Source organism: Pelophylax lessonae, assembly GCF_965119305.1.
Source record: "Pelophylax lessonae genome assembly, chromosome: 5".
Lineage (NCBI taxonomy): Eukaryota > Metazoa > Chordata > Amphibia > Anura > Ranidae > Pelophylax > Pelophylax lessonae.
This window is the reverse complement of record NC_138772.1, coordinates 441763104-441779740: the sequence shown is the minus strand read 5'-3', so window position 1 is coordinate 441779740 and position 16637 is coordinate 441763104. Positions and strand designations below refer to the sequence as shown.

Genomic DNA, 16637 nt, shown 5'->3' with positions numbered 1-16637 from the left:
GGACAGGTACTAGTTAACCCCTTCACACTTAAGGCTAAAATGTAGCTGTATATTTCTTGTTACTACTATAACCTACCACCATAGAGCAACCGAAAAAAATTCCCCTTTCCTGACGATTGCAACAATACCACGTATATGTATGTTATTTGTACCTGTAGAACAGCCTAGAAGAAATAGTCTGCTTTGCTTTTTTTTTTTCTACCAAAAACACACCGACACTAACTGACACTGATGCTAATTTAAAAAAAAAAAAAAACACTGTCCAAAATATACTGACCCTGAGGACCTTTGACACTTACTTGAGCCAAACACTAACCCTAGCACTGACCTAGATCAAACCTTGATCAAAGTTTTTTTCTTTATTTTTTCTTTTAATTTTTATTATTTATTAAAAAAATGGTATCCTTTTTCCATTCACAGAAAGAAAAACACACTGGGGCTGGCATTACAGTGACTGATCACTGTGGTAGCCAATCAGGTGACCTGGAATTGGCGATATCCGAGTCCCAATCGTTAGTACAGGGCCCAGGGCTCTCAGTGAGACACCGGACTCTGTGTTAGGAGTCTGCCGTGCAACACACTGCCAGCACAAAAGGGAGAAACACATATATGCGACCCCATGTAAAAAAAAAAAAAGCCCAGCGCAGTGAGGCCGTATTTAAGTGTTACGTCGGTGTACCGGGGTAAAAATCCCTGTCAAGTTTTTTTTTTTTTTGCTGTCTGTTTTAGACTCATTTCCCCTCACTTCCTGACCTCAAAACACAAGAGGAAGTGAAAGCAAATGTCTGTAACATGAGGAGAAATCCCCGTCTACAAAACTGCTCCCCTTGGGTGTCCCCATTGGAAGAATTCCCTTCTGGTGACAACTGTAAAATTTCAGTCTTTTTCTGTCCCAGTGACAAGGGTCATTGGGCCAAATGAGAGGGTGAGTCTACCCATTGTGAGCACAGAGAGCAAAATAAAATCTACCAGGGGTTTCAACACTTTCACACTGTGTCAAAAACTAAACAGTTTAGACTTAGAAACACTTTAAATGTATTAAAAACCACAGCATGGGTTGAAAATGCAGATTTGCATCAAAATATGTGTGAAGGCCTGTGTTAAAAGGAATGTTCTTTTCAACCCAAACAGCTGTGAATACTAACTTACAGTGGAAGTAAACTTCCATCACCAAATTTTCCCTATAGGTAAACCTATAATAAGGCTTACCTATAGGTAGTGTAAATATCTCCTAAATGGGCACCGTTGCGGAGATATTTACTGTACATGCAGCCAGTGACATCACTGGCGCATCGCTCTAAAGGAACTGTCACCTATGTCACGAAGCCCAGTGCTGCGAATGACGTCTTCTAGGAGGCGCCTCTTTAATTGGCAACAGGGGAATTGCTTTGAAACAACAATGATTTGGGGCAACCTTTAGTCTTGACTCTTCAGCCGGCTAAAACGTTGGAGCGCGTTTAAATCAGTCAGTAAGGCCTGCAGGCAGTATTACAGCTATGAAAAAGCTGTGGCTCCAAGGATGGTAACAGGTAATGGACGGCAGGCCCTCTCACCTGACCCAACAATGCAGTTACCCCTCTGGGTGAGTGTCTCGTGACACCTGGTTGCCCGCGGCGACCCTGATAGTTGACACGGCAGGGACTATTATATACTGGCAGCAGTTCTGTCCGTTAGCTTTCTCTCTGGGATAGAACTGGGCCGGGTGCCTTTCTTTCCTCTGATGGTACCCCCAGCACAGTCTTCCCTCCAATCTGTCCCTGGTCACTGCTTTGCATGGACTGACACAGCATGGGATGTATACTGGCAGCAGATCAGGTCTTCAGGTTCCCTTGGCAGTACAGTGCCAGACAGTAATCGCTCCTCACTGCACATGCACTCCTCTGTCCCAGGTAGCACTCCCCTCAAGAATCTTTTTACCGGACTCCTGACTATCTCCTTACCCCGCAGAGCATGCTGGGCTTTAGCTTACTCCCTGTCATTCCACCATGCTTCCGTGCCTCTGGGACATGCAGTTTAACTCTAGCAAATACAGTATCCAGATGCTGCTTACAAACTACACTTCCCAGTGTGCTTTGTGTTTCAGGAAGTTCTGGAAGGAAAAAGGTCAGTAGCTCCATATCTCCATCTTGTGGCCAAAAGGAGGAATTGCATAATTAATACTTTTAAATTATAGTCTATGGGTTTCTCACATAGGGGCAGCATGCCTGTTACATAAGCAATGGATGAATTTATTACTCTGACAACAATACATATACCTAAGATCACCAATGATTATTTGCTTTACCTGGATCAAAATTGTCCCCGAAAATCCTCTTTGCGGGAATCTTCAAGTTGATAGTTGGAAACTGTTTTCTTAGCTAACAGAATAATAGACAATATCAGAACAGTCACAGGATTTAGGCAAATTTTAATAAATTCACTGCAGAAATCATTTGACATAGGCAAGTAGTAGAGAGACAAGCTCTCAACAGCGGGGCAATTACAGACATCAGATTATCACCCGATTCAGCCATTTTCAGAATGATTGGATTGTTGGCTCTGGGATACCCAAATGGGGACATATGGAAGTAGCACAGATTAGAAGATTTTGGCTTCATTTACAACTGTGCGCTTCCTTTGGGGCATGAAAATGATGGTAACCGATTAACTATGTGTTATGGTGTGCTGTGTTCTAAAAAAAAGTATTGGTTTTTGGTGTAATTTGGTGCCCCTTCAACTAAATTGGCTGCCCTAAATGCAACACATGTTAACGTGTGGAAAAGTGCGCATCAACGCACATGCATAAACACAGAACACAGATGTGAACCTAGTCTAAAGTCAAAGCCAATTTTCATATTTAACAGGTATTATTCCCAAAATTATGATCTCTACAAGCAAATCTCAAAGGAGGAAATATTAGCTTACCGTGTTATATAGCTTATCGAATTCTGCATATCTTCTAAACACAAACCATTCATTCCGTCCTATGGACACTATTACTTTGTAAACCTGCCAGAACAAAACATTAATTTAATCCATTCGCAAACATCATTAGTTGCTATTCATTACACAGCAATTTATGAACAGGTGACACATAATGCTACAGGACAGACACCACTACTGGCATTGTAACAAAGCTTCTTGTATGCAAATGATAGCAAAGTAGTAATGCCACTTGTGATCAATTAATGAACAAATATTTCCGCAGTTATTGGCAAGTCCAGACACATACAATTCATGCTTAATGCAGAGCTCCAGCCTTACACTCAAGTTTTGCACAGTTCTACAGGCTCCTCTCCTGTACTGAAATTGCTTACTCTGATTGCACTGCACACTGTGAGCTTCTCATAGTGTGCATTAGACATCCACCATCATTTACCTCTTTCCTCACCAGCCTTCTTGTCCCTGGCCTGCCCCCTTCATTAATTGGATTTCAGTTCTTTCATTTATGAAGGCTCAGCATCACACTTGGACCTTACCTAGGGTGGTCTGCATGCAAATGCCTGCCTAGGACACCCACTGGTCAGCCCAACATCTGCCACAAAATCACCCTAGTCTATTGGGTTGAATGACAGCCAGCATCACTCAACCTGAAAGACTAAGGATATTACTGTAAATGCAGGGCGTCAAGTCCTGCATTTACTATGTATCCATGCAGAAATTGGTGCTGACATCAACATATTAGGGCTGCTTTTTGCATCTCTGAGCAACACCGTCTAAAAAAATGAGGGAAGAAGGGGATCTAGCATATCACCTGACCAGAAGACATGGGCACAAGAGAAGTATACTAAAGTTAAAGCATAACCTACACACAGGGTGCCCTGAAACTAACCATTAGGGTTTTATTTATTTATTTATTTATTTTTAGTTTACTTTACCTTTATACTTGCCCTTTTGAGCATTTGACTAACAATCTGCAGATTTTTTACTCCAAATCGTTTATTCTTGATTTGGGCATATTATTAATAATCACTTGAATTTTAACAATTGCAGTATGTTCTATGTCTGTTATTTTCTGTGAACTCTGGTTTATTTATACACAATTGATTATTTTGGAAAGCTCTACAAGTGGAGATATCATACTGTTTGTTTCCTATATATAGTCTCATGCTATGTGAAGTATTAAGTCACTGAAAAAACAAAAGTAAACCTTCATTTGTGTTTTTTTATTTTTAGTTTACTTTGCATTTTTTTTATTATTTTAATTTTGTATTTTATTTCTAACATTTTAACAATATTATAAAAATGCAGTAAAAAAAAAAATTAAAAAATGCTGTACTTACAGTAAATCTCTTCTTTTTTTCTCGGTGCTCATCAGAGCTAGGAATGCATACATTGGGGCAGTTGATCTTGGGATCCATTGCTTAGAATTCCCTCATATGGATCTTTTGTGAGGCCTTCTAGTGGAAGGTTTATTCTATGTGCATTTGAGATGTTCGCTACAAAATGCCCATGTTATAGGATCAACTTGCTCATTCCATTATGTAACCTGAAAAGGAAGATAATAAACACATTGAATTACCATGATCCTCTCAAATTATTTTTTAACACTGCAGTGTGACTAATAGCCTTGTTTAGTGACAGTTGAAAGAGGAAAAAAATAGGTTGGCCACATATGTTTAGAAGTTTCACAGCCAGCAATATATACAATATATGTCCATACTCCCTCCTTCCATGGGATTACAGAGACCTACTATGACCTATAAATGAGTAGAACTGATATACACATGCCAAATGCTTGTCCCCTTTTCTTCACAGAAAAGGGAATGCTTGTTGCCTGGTCCAACATTTTGTAAAACATTATTGTGTCAAGCGCTGAAAGTAATAACCAACACTGTTTACTCCTAAACAGTCAGATAATGGTTTCATTGTAGGTTGCATCACGTGAAATAACCACCCTGTGTGTGGGCACCATTACTAAGCAATTACAGTCCAATCAGATATTGTTTTTCAGTAGTTTGGTGTAGACATGCTATGGAAACTGATCTTAAAATGCTTGCTCTGTACATCAAGCCTAAGTTTACTTGCAAACAGTACTGCATAGTTGCCAACATTTGAAAAAAAAATTCCAGGGACACTTTGCAGCACAGCTATCAATTACTTACTACACCCACTTCCCTGAAGCTCCGCGCACTCCAAATAATTTAATCTCCACCTACTTATCATCAGATTATAGGGTCTACTCAATAAAGAGAGAATTACAGGAAATTGAAAAGGGAATTTTAAACTTAATGCCAAAGTAGCAGAGTTGGAATAATTCTCCCATTCAGCTGCACTACTTCTGCCTAAAGTTTAAAATTCTCATCACAATTTCCTGCAATTCTAAAGTGTAAAATGTGTTCAGGTGTGACCGTACAAAAAATGTAAATAGAAATAAAGTGCAAAGTGTAAATAAGTACATTGCAAGGGACAATGTAAATTACCCGGGACAGGCTCCTATTTGCCGGGACTGTCCTGGCAAAAACGGGACAGTTGGAAAGTATGAGTACTGCTATATGATCATCAGATTCCTGGCAGAAAGTTCCTGTGAAAAAATTCATGGGTTGTATAGTAAATGCACGTATTCACGCAGACACATGAATAAAAATTCTTCAAAATTTTCTTGGGTTGTGTAGTTTGCGTGTATAATACTGTCCAGCAACGCAGAGTTTTGTGTTATTTTTTTACTGATCTATACACACCGCAAGTTTACGCACCTCTGTGTTCAGGCGCATCAGTAACAAAAAACCCTGGAATGCCTATAAATGCTGCGTTTTTTACGTGTCCCTGTGCAGGAGGCCTAAGAGCCTATTCACAATGGTTAAATGCCAGAAGGTGTCAATTTGATTTGACACCCACTAAAAAGGTAAGAGTAACTTCAGTCATCAGCTGTTCATACATATGAACCGCCTTACATGTTAACAAAAAAAAAGAATGTACGTAAAGGTTCAATTTGCTAAATGAAAAATGATCATTATTTTCAGCTCTCACTGGTTAAGAACAGAGCTGGGTCTATACTCTTATGATCTATTCTGACCCGCTATGTTATTTGGTTGCACATCACATAAGAAAAGCAAGAACATCATGTAGAGTTCTAAATTCTGGCTGATGCATGCAGGGGTTAAGATATTTTTCATATGTTTTATTTCCTTTTGGAAGGTTATATATACCAGGGTAGACTTGCCTCACAGTGAAGTCCAGGTTTATGTAACTTTTCTACCAGCAGCAACACCCTGTAAGGGAACCCGATTGCGGGCAACCACATGGATGGAATTTCTGTGTTATTACAGGTGAGAGACATTCCTAACAATAAGATACAGGCAGCACCACAAAGGGAAGAGCACAGTCAATTGAATGTGAAGAACTGACAGTGTCATGTTTATCTCAGCCTGTATTCTACGTGTTTTCAATTAAAACTAAGTTCTTGAAAAGGAGGTGTTGTCTGGTCTCAAGTAAATGGAGTCAAGTGACAAGAAGTGAGCAGACAGAAAAAGGAAGCAATGGTGGTGGCTGATGATGGAGTTTCTAGTAGTGAGGGACAGCTTAATACTTCATGCACCTCACTTAGCAGCAGGGTCACAGCCCATTGCAGTACAGAACCCTCTTAATGAAAAGGCCTGGAATCCATGATGTGCAAGGCCTTACGATATGAAGTATAGAAGATTCCCTTAGTGCCTAGGGACAGTATACAGTTAATGGTGCAGGGTGATGAGTCAAGACAAGCTGGTGGAGTTAAAGAGGAAGTTAAGTCAGGTTTCCAAAAATTAAAAGTTTGCAGCAAAAAAAAAATCTGTAACTGCTGATTTTTAATAAACAGACACTCACCTGTCGAGGGATCCAGCGCTGTCCTCACTCAGGCCAGTTCACCGGTCTTCTGGCCCTTAGCATTGGCATGTTAACTGTGGGAAGCCAGTTATGACTCCTTGTGGTTTCACAGCCAGCTCCCCATTGTGCATGCGCAAGCTGCAGTGTGCCCTGTAAATGGTCCTGCAGTCACCTGGGACCTGAAATGTGTTCTAGAAGGTTGTAGGCTCCTGACACAAAAAAAAATATATTCTAAATATGGCAGAGGAGATGGGAAGAGTGGAATTTCCCCTTTTGGGTGAAGTTCCGCTATAAAGTGTTTCTAAACCCACAACAGTAAAATCAGTCTATGTATGCAGTTAAGCATGCTTGCTATACTCACTGTGGAACCTAAGGGGTAAATCCTCTGCATTGTATAAAAATTGGATTTTTGTCTTACCGTAAAATCCTTTTCTCTGGTGTTCATTGATGGACACAGCTCAAGAATCTTCTTAACCATTGGCTTATGCTGCCCCCTACAGAAGTAGGGGAAAAGCTTTACCACACCCTATGGGGCAGTCCCAGGGGATATACTCCCACACTCTGCTATAGGCATTCAGTTTTGTTGCAAGCAGTGTCAGAAGAAAAATAACCCAACTCAATAGAGGGGTGGGTGCGGTGTCTGTCAATGAACATCAGAGAAAAGGATTTTATGGTAGGACAAAAATCCAATTTTCTCTTTTGTTCACTGACGGACTCCAGAATCTTCTTAACTATTGGGACGTTCCAAGGCAGTGTTAAACATGAGGTGTGGGAAAAACACAGCAGAAAAAATTCCCAAAAAGGCTAAACGTATCCAACCAGGTAATATGGAGCTCAACCAGGAACAACTGGAGCTCACCTGAAAACAATACACCCTTAAAGAGGACCAAGTCCTCTCAAACAGCGGCCTGCAAAACCTTGCTGCCAAAAGCAGCATCCGCAGATGCCAGTACATCCACTTTATAAAATTTTGTGAAAGTGTGCACAGACGACCAGGTGGCCGCCTTGAAAACCTGTATCACTTAAGCCTGATGGAGAAAAGCCCAAGAGGCACTAAGCGCCCACGTAGAAAGTGCCTCAACGGGGAACGGAGGAACCTGATCCTTGATGGAATAGGCCTGCACCACTGTCTGCCTTGTCCATCTGGAAATGGTAGCGGCAGACGCAACCAACCCTTTCCAAAGTCCATCCCTAAAGAACAAACAGTAAGGCTGATTTCCTAAACGACTCAGTTGCCGCAAGGTACACCTTGAGCACCCGACCCACATCCAGAGAGTGCAAGGCAATCCCCCTAAGATGTTTAGACTAAGGACACAGTGGCAAGGCAACACAATGTCTTCATTCAGATGGAAACCAGAAACAACCTTAGGAAGGAAAGGCTGACAAGGGCGAAGCATCACTTTATTTCTGTGAGCTACCAGGTAAGGTGAACGACAAGACAAAGTCACCAGCTCCGACACCCTGCATGTATAATTAAAAGACACCAAGAAGGCTACCTTCTGGGACAATGAATATTTTTGAAAGGCAGTTACTGGAGAACTGATAGCACCAAATTAAGATCCAACAGGGGCAATGGAGACCACACTGGGATAGCCAAGTGGCGAACCCCCTGAATAAAGGTGCGAACTAAAGAATGCGTAGCAAAAGGATGGTAAAAGAAGACCGCCAAGGCCCTTGATGGTACCCAAGGCCAGACGCTGCTCAACACCTCGCTAGAGGAATGCCAAAATCCGAGCCACCGAAAGGGAACGGGGATGACCCCCAAGAGACTCACACCACGCAATGTACGTCTTCAAGGCGCGATGGTAAATCTTCCTAGAGGTAGATTTTCTAGCCTAACAGCGTGGGAATCACCGATTCAGACAACCCCTTATCCTTCAGCACCTGGCTTTCAACAGCCAAGCGGTTAAAGCCAGCCCGAAGTGCCAGTATATTGATCGGTAGTCTTGACTTCTCCAGAGTCCAGACCCCTTGAGCAAATCCGTGCCCAAAACGCCTCCCCACCTGAACAGGCTGGCAACCATGGAGACCACTGTCCAGTACAGGGGAAGGAAGGATTTGCCCTGTCGAGGGGGCCGAAAGACCCACAGTTACCATTTAGAGGGTCTGAGGGTAAGAGAGGGGAACCCGGGGGTCCGATCGTCCCAGGGATGAGCCAACGGCCACCCCAAAAGACCACCAGGGGAGAGGGGGGACACTAAACACACCATGAAACCAGATGGGCACCGTTCCAGGTGGACCACTGCCCCATCGGAATGGGGGTGCAGCGGGCCAAGAGGCACGCTGCAACTCAAGCAAGGACCAGGTCGTATGCGCCCTCACAAGACGCTTAACTCTCAGGCCAGTCTATGTTGCAGCTGACATAGCGCGGAGCTGAGGCCTGTGTCTGCTCACTGGCCAGACTGGGGAGATCTTAAGGATCTAGAATATCCCGTCCGTCACCCAGTCCAGCAGTTGATTGTAATTCTTACAGGAACAGAAAATAATAAAAGAGGAAAAAATTCCATTTAAAAATGGAAAAATGCTAGGGCCAGAGATCCTTAACTGGGTCGTTACTCCTGACTAGGCAGAAAAAAATTTAATGCCTAAAGCAGTGTGGAAGTATATCCCCTGCGACTGCCCCATAGACATGGTAAAGCTTTTTCCTGCCTAGTGCCCTACTCCTGTAGGGGGCAGCATAACCCAATGGTTAAGAAGATTCTGGAACTGTGTCCATCAATGAACGAAAGAGAAACGGCTGTTTGACCCGGTCTTCTCTGATTCTCTCCTTCCGCAGTCCCTAATTCACCTCTTGATAGAATAGAGCTGCACATGCTCAATATGGTGTGTATTGCTCAAGCGTTTTTGTTTTTCTTGGGAGAGTGCATGTGATCAGCACAGGGCCAATCAGCACTGTCCAGACAGAGGGGCAGGGGCCCTGCAGCCTTATAGGACAATCAGAAGAGAATAAAAACTCCTCCTACAAGCTTTAACTCGTGCTCTGCTGGACACTGATAGAAGTCACAAGCCTGCTCTAACTGCAGATGAGAAAAGTTATTTAGTGGTTTATATTTACTTAAACTATTGTATTTCCATGTTCTTTGTACTGTGGGAGACCAGATATAGTGAATGTAGGGTCCTGGGTTTAGTAACACTTTAGGTCGGTGCTTTGTGTGACTCTCAAAATGACTTTGGAGTCATTTGTCGGGACAGGAAGGAATAGACCATGTTGAAGGCTGAAGAGGAGATGCAATCCTTCTAAACGTGAGTGGAGCTTTGAAGTAAAATAATTGTCATCAGCCCACAATGAAGTTAATTTAATAGTATACTGTAAAGGCTTGTATTACTCCCAAGGTGCCCCAGGGTGATGACCTGCTCACACTCCTGGAGCTGAGCCAAATGGGTATTTACAGACACTAGTTTCCCATCAAGACTGCCCCCCTTGTGACTTAACAGCAGGCAGTGGGCCGATTCCTAACTAATAGACAATCTGCTATTGTCTATAGAATCTGCCCACTGCCAATTAGAAAGGGAGAGCAGACCTAATTGGGAACTAGTGTCCCAGCTTCCTTGCCAGTCACCGGTAACTGCAGCGTCACTGGTTGCTAGGAGGCTGTCAGCTGTGAAGACAAAAGTCTACTAACAACCAGTGACAGGGAGAGAGTAGCAGGGGCAATTATGCCACTCTGTGACACAGCGTATAGGGACAGGCATTCTGCCTGTCGGTGCAAATCAAGTAGAAGTAAGCCTAATTTACGCCCCGTATCGTTATCTACACATTAAATTTGATGCATTAATAGCACTTCTTTTTAAAAGTGGGACTACTAAGAACTATGTCAATCTGCAGCACGTGTTGGTGAAAGTGTTTGAATCTGGCGCAGACCATTTTAAAGGGCTGCAGTGCCAGAAAACTGTCAGTAGTGCTTTAATGAATTCCCTCAAATGTGTTTTGAGAGTTCAAAGGGTCCTCCTTCATCAGGGCTTGTTACTGTGGAACAAAATATTTACTGGATTGATAAAATCTGAGGAATCCTGAGAGGTAATTACGGTAGTATAATTGCTCCAGATGCTGGTTAAGCCTTAAATAAAATGAAATCTATTTTTCATATGTTCTGCTTTTGGTGTCCTTCTCCTTGCACACCAAGTCGTTACTCAAGAAGAGTCCACCTTTAGTCACCAATTATTGGAGAACTGCCTAAGGAGAATCATGCCTAATATACTGCGTAAGACCGCACTGAGAACACCCACCACTGTAAATAAACACAAAACTCTGGTTTAAAAAAAAAAAAAAAAATCAATTATGTATACTGAACTCAGAAAAGTACCTTGTGTTGCTCTCAGACTTTCTTTTGATGCTGTGAGCTGACTTCCTGTTAGAGGGTGGCTATTATTGCCTTACCGCCTTTCTTCTACTGCTGATGTGGCAGAAAAGCTCATTCAATAATACTTGCTAAGTTTAAAAAAAGATCTTGACTTTTCCATGAACACCTTTACTTAACTAATATACAATTATCTTCTTGCCTTGACATGTTAAAAATGCACTGAAGACACATTTTTATATTTTGGATATTTTTTACACCTGTGTCCCACTGGGAAATTTTCCCTTCATGTCCTGTCCTGTAGACACAAAGGGGGAGATTTACTAAAAATAGAGTACTCAAAATCTGGTGCAGCTCTGCATAGAAACCAATCGGCTTCAGGTTTTATTGGAAAAACCTAATTGAATAAGCTGAAGTTAGAAGCTGATTGGCTACCATGCACAGCTGCACCAGATTTTGCACACCCTAGCTTTAGTAAATCTCTCTAAAATGAGAAAGCAGAAGAAGAAGTGAGAGGAGAGGTTTCCAAAGTTTGGGAAAATGCCCTCTTAGACAGTCTGCACCAGAACATATGTCCATATTTCAACTTTTCCCTCTCTATTGCTATCCTAATAATTTTCCTTGGGATTAATAAAATAATCTAAATCTGAATCTATCCCCTAGCAGGGACCCCAGCAGTGATAACAAAATGACAAGGATTTTGTCGCCTCAGCATTCTACAAAAACAAGTTTTGGCTTTAAAAACACCTTAAATTAAAACTGAAGACAAAACTTTTTTTGCATTTTAAATAGAGTAAGGGAAGGATATAGCCCGTCAGTTGTTCATCTGTGTCCCATTGGGGAGATTTCCCTTCACTTCCGTGAGAGGTAAAGAGGAAATCTCTGTAAAGCCCATAAAACATGGTGTGCTATGGGAAAGTGCGAATAAAGCGTAAAACTAGTCCACAGCTATTCCCTACTCCCCCCAACACAGATACATTTTCACTGCGATTGCCATGCTTTTATAGATTCTTGTACAATAAAGGTGTTAAATGGAGGGTGGCTGTCCAGAGTTCCTATTGCTTCACTTCTATAGAATTGAAGAGTTGTGTTTTACATTGAGTTAAAAACAATAACTTCTCAACTCCTTTGCTCTAGGTTAACCCACTCCTACAAATGGCATTGTTAATGGACAATCATTTTCTTGACATACTGAGAGCTTAAGGCCCGTACACACGATAAGAAAATCTGAAGGGAAATTTCGTCCGACGAACGATCTGCCGATTTTCGGATTGTTAGTATGGTGCTTTCGACAGCCGACTCTGACTTTTCGGCCGACAAAATCCTGATGTGCAGGCTATATCATTTTTGTCGTCCGTCAAAACAACATCTGATTTTTGTCTCATTAGTACAGATTTAGATGGAAAAAAATCTTAAGAGCAAGACTAGGCATGCTCAGAGACGAAAGAACACATACAAAGCAATCCAACACATGACATCACTTCTGAAGTAGAATTCTGTCGTACGGGAAAATTCGTATGAAAAAAACCTCTTCACTTTCCACATCAGACTAGCATGCCACAAAAAACGGACGACAGATCGTTCGATAATCTGATCGCGTGTACGGGGCTTTAGTCTCAGGACTCATGGATGAATCCTCAGGACCCTCTACCTCAATCCCTTTTTTCCTCTACCTTCCTTTCCCCCATGCTCATCTTCCCACGGTTTCCTTCTCCATTTCCTTTCCCAGTGCACTCCGCCCTCAACTTCTCCTCTTATTAGATTTTTTCATTGGAGGAGGGATTGTTCTTTTTTCCCTACATTCCCCATCCTTTTACTTTACTCTCTGTCCCATCCTTGACCCAGATGGTCATTGTTTTCTCTCCCATTTGGTAAAAGGTGTTTTATGACTGCCTATTAGTCTGGGCTTGTACTTTCACACTGAATGGTTAAATAGTTCTGAAGAGATAAAGGAAGCAAACCAAACAAATTCTGTGTATATGCTATCCCAGTTATGAATAGTTAGCTCATGATACTTGATTGTGCTACTGATTACTAATGTCATTACCTGATTTCAGTCATATATTGTGTATTTGCAACATCTAGACCTTGTGTCTGTATCACTGTCAGTTTATTGTGACATAGGTTGTTTTTTCTATGTTACCTAGCTATTTTACTCTCAAATAAAATAAAGAATTAAAAAAAAATAAATAAATTGCGCTGATAAAGTCCTTTTGAATGCTGCAAGAAAGCAACTGAAGGACACTATCACGTCAGCAAAGAAATGGTTTATCTAAACCAATCTATCCATTTATGTTTTTCTAATTATGCACTATGCATACACAATCAGCATGCTTTGTCTCCCACAAATTAAATATTTGAGATGTCTGAAACGAGATGCAAGCGGTTGTAGTGCGTAATGTACAGCTGTTCTGGAATTCAGATGAAAAAGACACACCCAGGCATATTGCACGCAAGTGCCTGACTTTCAGTTAAAAGTATTAGAATATAAAATTTCTTGGGAAACACCTATCTATTTAAAGACATTTATTTTCAGTAATCATACAATTTTTTTCCCTCGTTTACCAGAAAGCTAAATTATAAAACAAATGAGATCCAGTAGCAAGGATGCAGATTTTAGGGCAAGGAATGTGGGCAAATGCACAGGGCATTTGTGGTCCCTTGTTGGCTACCCACATGGAAAATTAGCTGCTTCTTTGTGAGATATGCCCTATAAAGGATGGAAGGAGTTGTAAAGGTTCATTCAGATAGGCAAACCTAAGTAAATTATGTGCCAAACCCCAAGACCAGTTACTGCTAAAATGATTAGCAGGATGTGGAAGAAATATTTTAGGAATAATCGTTATTGATAAACTATATAGGCTATGGTGAAAAAAAAAGGGACAAATCCACTATTTCATGAATGCACTAGTGATTCCTAAGCTCGTGTATGTATTTGGTAAAGATTTAGGCCTCATTCAGAATAATTATAGAAGTGGATTGTGTTCTCTAACACCAATCCAAAATGCTTAGTACATCAGGCTCGGTTCATATTAGTGCAATGGCAGACATCGCATGTGATTTGCAGCGCACTGCTCTGCAAATCACATGCGATGTCTGTGCGATGCGAATTCAGCCATACAGATAGTATGGCTGAATTCGCATCCGATTCGGCAAAAACAAGTACAGGACCCTTTTTTGGGTCCACACCAGAATTGGATCGCTTGGTGGTTCACACTTATGCGATCCGATTGATGTCCAAATGTCAGTTCGCACTGCAATATGTAAACTGATTTGGGGGTGTCATTAACTTTGAACTGACACCCCCAGCAATTTGCATATGGCAGTGTGAACTGCCTGTGCTGGGAATGTGATGCAGGAACACGCAGTAGATTCGCAGGGTTCCCGCATCGCATAAGTGTGAACTGAAAGTAAAAGAGCAAAGTAAAGCTTCAGCAAGCTAAACGACAGATTTTACTGTATGCAGGGACTGATGCTACACCCATGTTTTTGTAGCATGTGTCTAGGCCCCACTCAATAAATTATCTGAATGCCAGGCAGGGCCAATGTTGGGATTGTGTAAGGACCCATTTACACTACTGCGTTATGGTAACAAGGTTTGGTGCAATTTGGTGCTATTCATTCAAACGGCTGCTTGCCATTTTTTGTGTGTGGTAGGCCACCCAATAAAATAAATGTGCAGCCTTAACACAACACATGTTAACGCATGTGCGCTACCGCATGGCAATAGTACGTATGGGCCTTTAAATTACCAATGCACTTATACATTCAGCACCTATGTAGATAGACCTTAAAAACTTGCTCTGAAATTAACTGCAGTAATGGGGATTAATAAAACGTTATCTATACATTTACCCAGAAAATCTAAAACAAAAAGCTTCTAAGAGACCTTACATTCGCCCATATAATGTATGTGTGTATAAAGGTGTGTGTGTGTGTGTTCTACCTTATTCTTAGAACTAGAAACGTCTGCCAATTTCATAACTGAATCCCAATCATGGGAACAGTCACTCATCTAAAGGGATGGGCTAGGGACACATCCATCACCCCTGGAAGTGTTGATGCTGAAGAGGGTTAACAAGGCTGCTGTATTGGAAGGAAGAGAGCGGTCTTCTATAGTTGGATTTTTCTGGCTTAAAACATTTAATCGACCTGATAGGGTCTCTTCCCATCTAAATCAGCATTGTCAGCAAATGGTAAGAGCATTTACCTGGCAAGATTCTTCAAAGGAAAAAAACAATAAAATAAAAAGTTCCCAGATAATTAAAAAGTGCATGATTTGCCAAAACATTTTCTTTTTTAGTTTCCTTCAATTCCTGGTCCAGTGAAACAACATGAATTAAAGTGGAATTTTACCTATAACAACTTGATAAATAATAATGTTCTTTAGCAAAGAACATACATTCCGTATTAATATTTATCCTACCGAAAATAGATTGTGCTGTAAATTGACTCCAGCATTGCTCCTGTTTCTTTTTGCTGGAGGCTGCCATTTTGCTGAAGCGCAGAGCCCCTGAATAGCAGTAAATCTTTAGACCAGGGATTCCCAAACTATGGTCCTGCAGCTGTTGTAGAACTACACATCCCATGAGGCATTGTAAAACTCTGACATTCACATACATGACTAGGCATGATGGGAATTGTAGTTCCTGAACAACTGGAGGGCCGTAGTTTGGGAATCCCTGCTTTAGACTGTCAGCAGACTGGCCTCTAGTTTCTCTGATTTTCAGCACAATGCCAAAAAATGGAGAGCAGCTGAGCATGTGCAGAGATTGGTGAGACCGTGCATGACTGGATTTTAAACAGTATAGACACTTATTTTTAATGTTTTACATAGCTATACCTGCAAAAGGGGCCAGCCTGAGGTGATTTAGCAGAGCCTAATTTTCTGACTGAAGTTCCACTTGAAGATAAAATATCTCAAGTGAGAGAAAATCCCCTGTAAGGATAGGTTCCCACTTATGTGGGTTGTCAATGTTCGCAAAATAGCACACCTTTCTGACCCACAGAGAAAATGTGCTGCTCTTTAGCAGACATGCAGGGGTGCTATTAATATTTATTAGGGATGAGCTCAGGCATGTTCAGATCCTAGTCCCAGCCCTCCTGAGCAATCCCGCCAGGAAGCCCTCACTGCACACCGCCAATCATAGACAGCGTGTGTATGTGCAGCTGCGGGCCGGTAAACGCCTCATTGCCTATGATTGACAGTCTGCAGTGAGGGTTTCCTGGCAGGATAGCTCAGGTGAGTTGCGACTACAATCCGAACATGCCTGAGCCCCTGCCTAATACTCATTGGCACCCCCCGCCCCCCACACACACTTAGGCAAATGTGGCGCAATCTTGGGTGCGCAATGCATGATGCCATGCAGCTGCATTTAAAGATAAATAAATAGAGTTGGGGAGTTCTTTCCCCACATTTATCACAGGTACAGCAGCCTATTCAAATGAATGACTGTTCTTCCCACTCAAATGTGCGCAGTGCGACCTGCACAAGTGTGAACCTAGCCTTAGGCAGTTCACCAGAACAGGCATGTCCATTAGAAAACTTCACCTCAT

The 16637-nt window shown here is 41.8% G+C and overlaps 1 protein-coding gene across 3 annotated transcripts in view; it reads right to left on the bottom strand.

Moving 5' to 3' along the window:
• Positions 1-16637, bottom strand: part of LOC309557020 (serine/threonine-protein kinase Sgk3) — a 148496-nt gene that overhangs the window by 56846 nt on the left and 75013 nt on the right. For all 3 annotated transcript variants that reach the window (XM_082259623.1, XM_082259624.1, XM_082259622.1), the window contains 3 exons: positions 4263-4468; positions 2905-2988; positions 2285-2357 (listed from right to left, as the gene is read on the bottom strand). In XM_082259623.1, the coding sequence (XP_082115749.1) occupies positions 2285-2357; positions 2905-2988; positions 4263-4340 (235 nt within the window). In that variant the 5' untranslated portion in view covers positions 4341-4468. The remainder of the gene's footprint in view (positions 1-2284; positions 2358-2904; positions 2989-4262; positions 4469-16637) is intronic.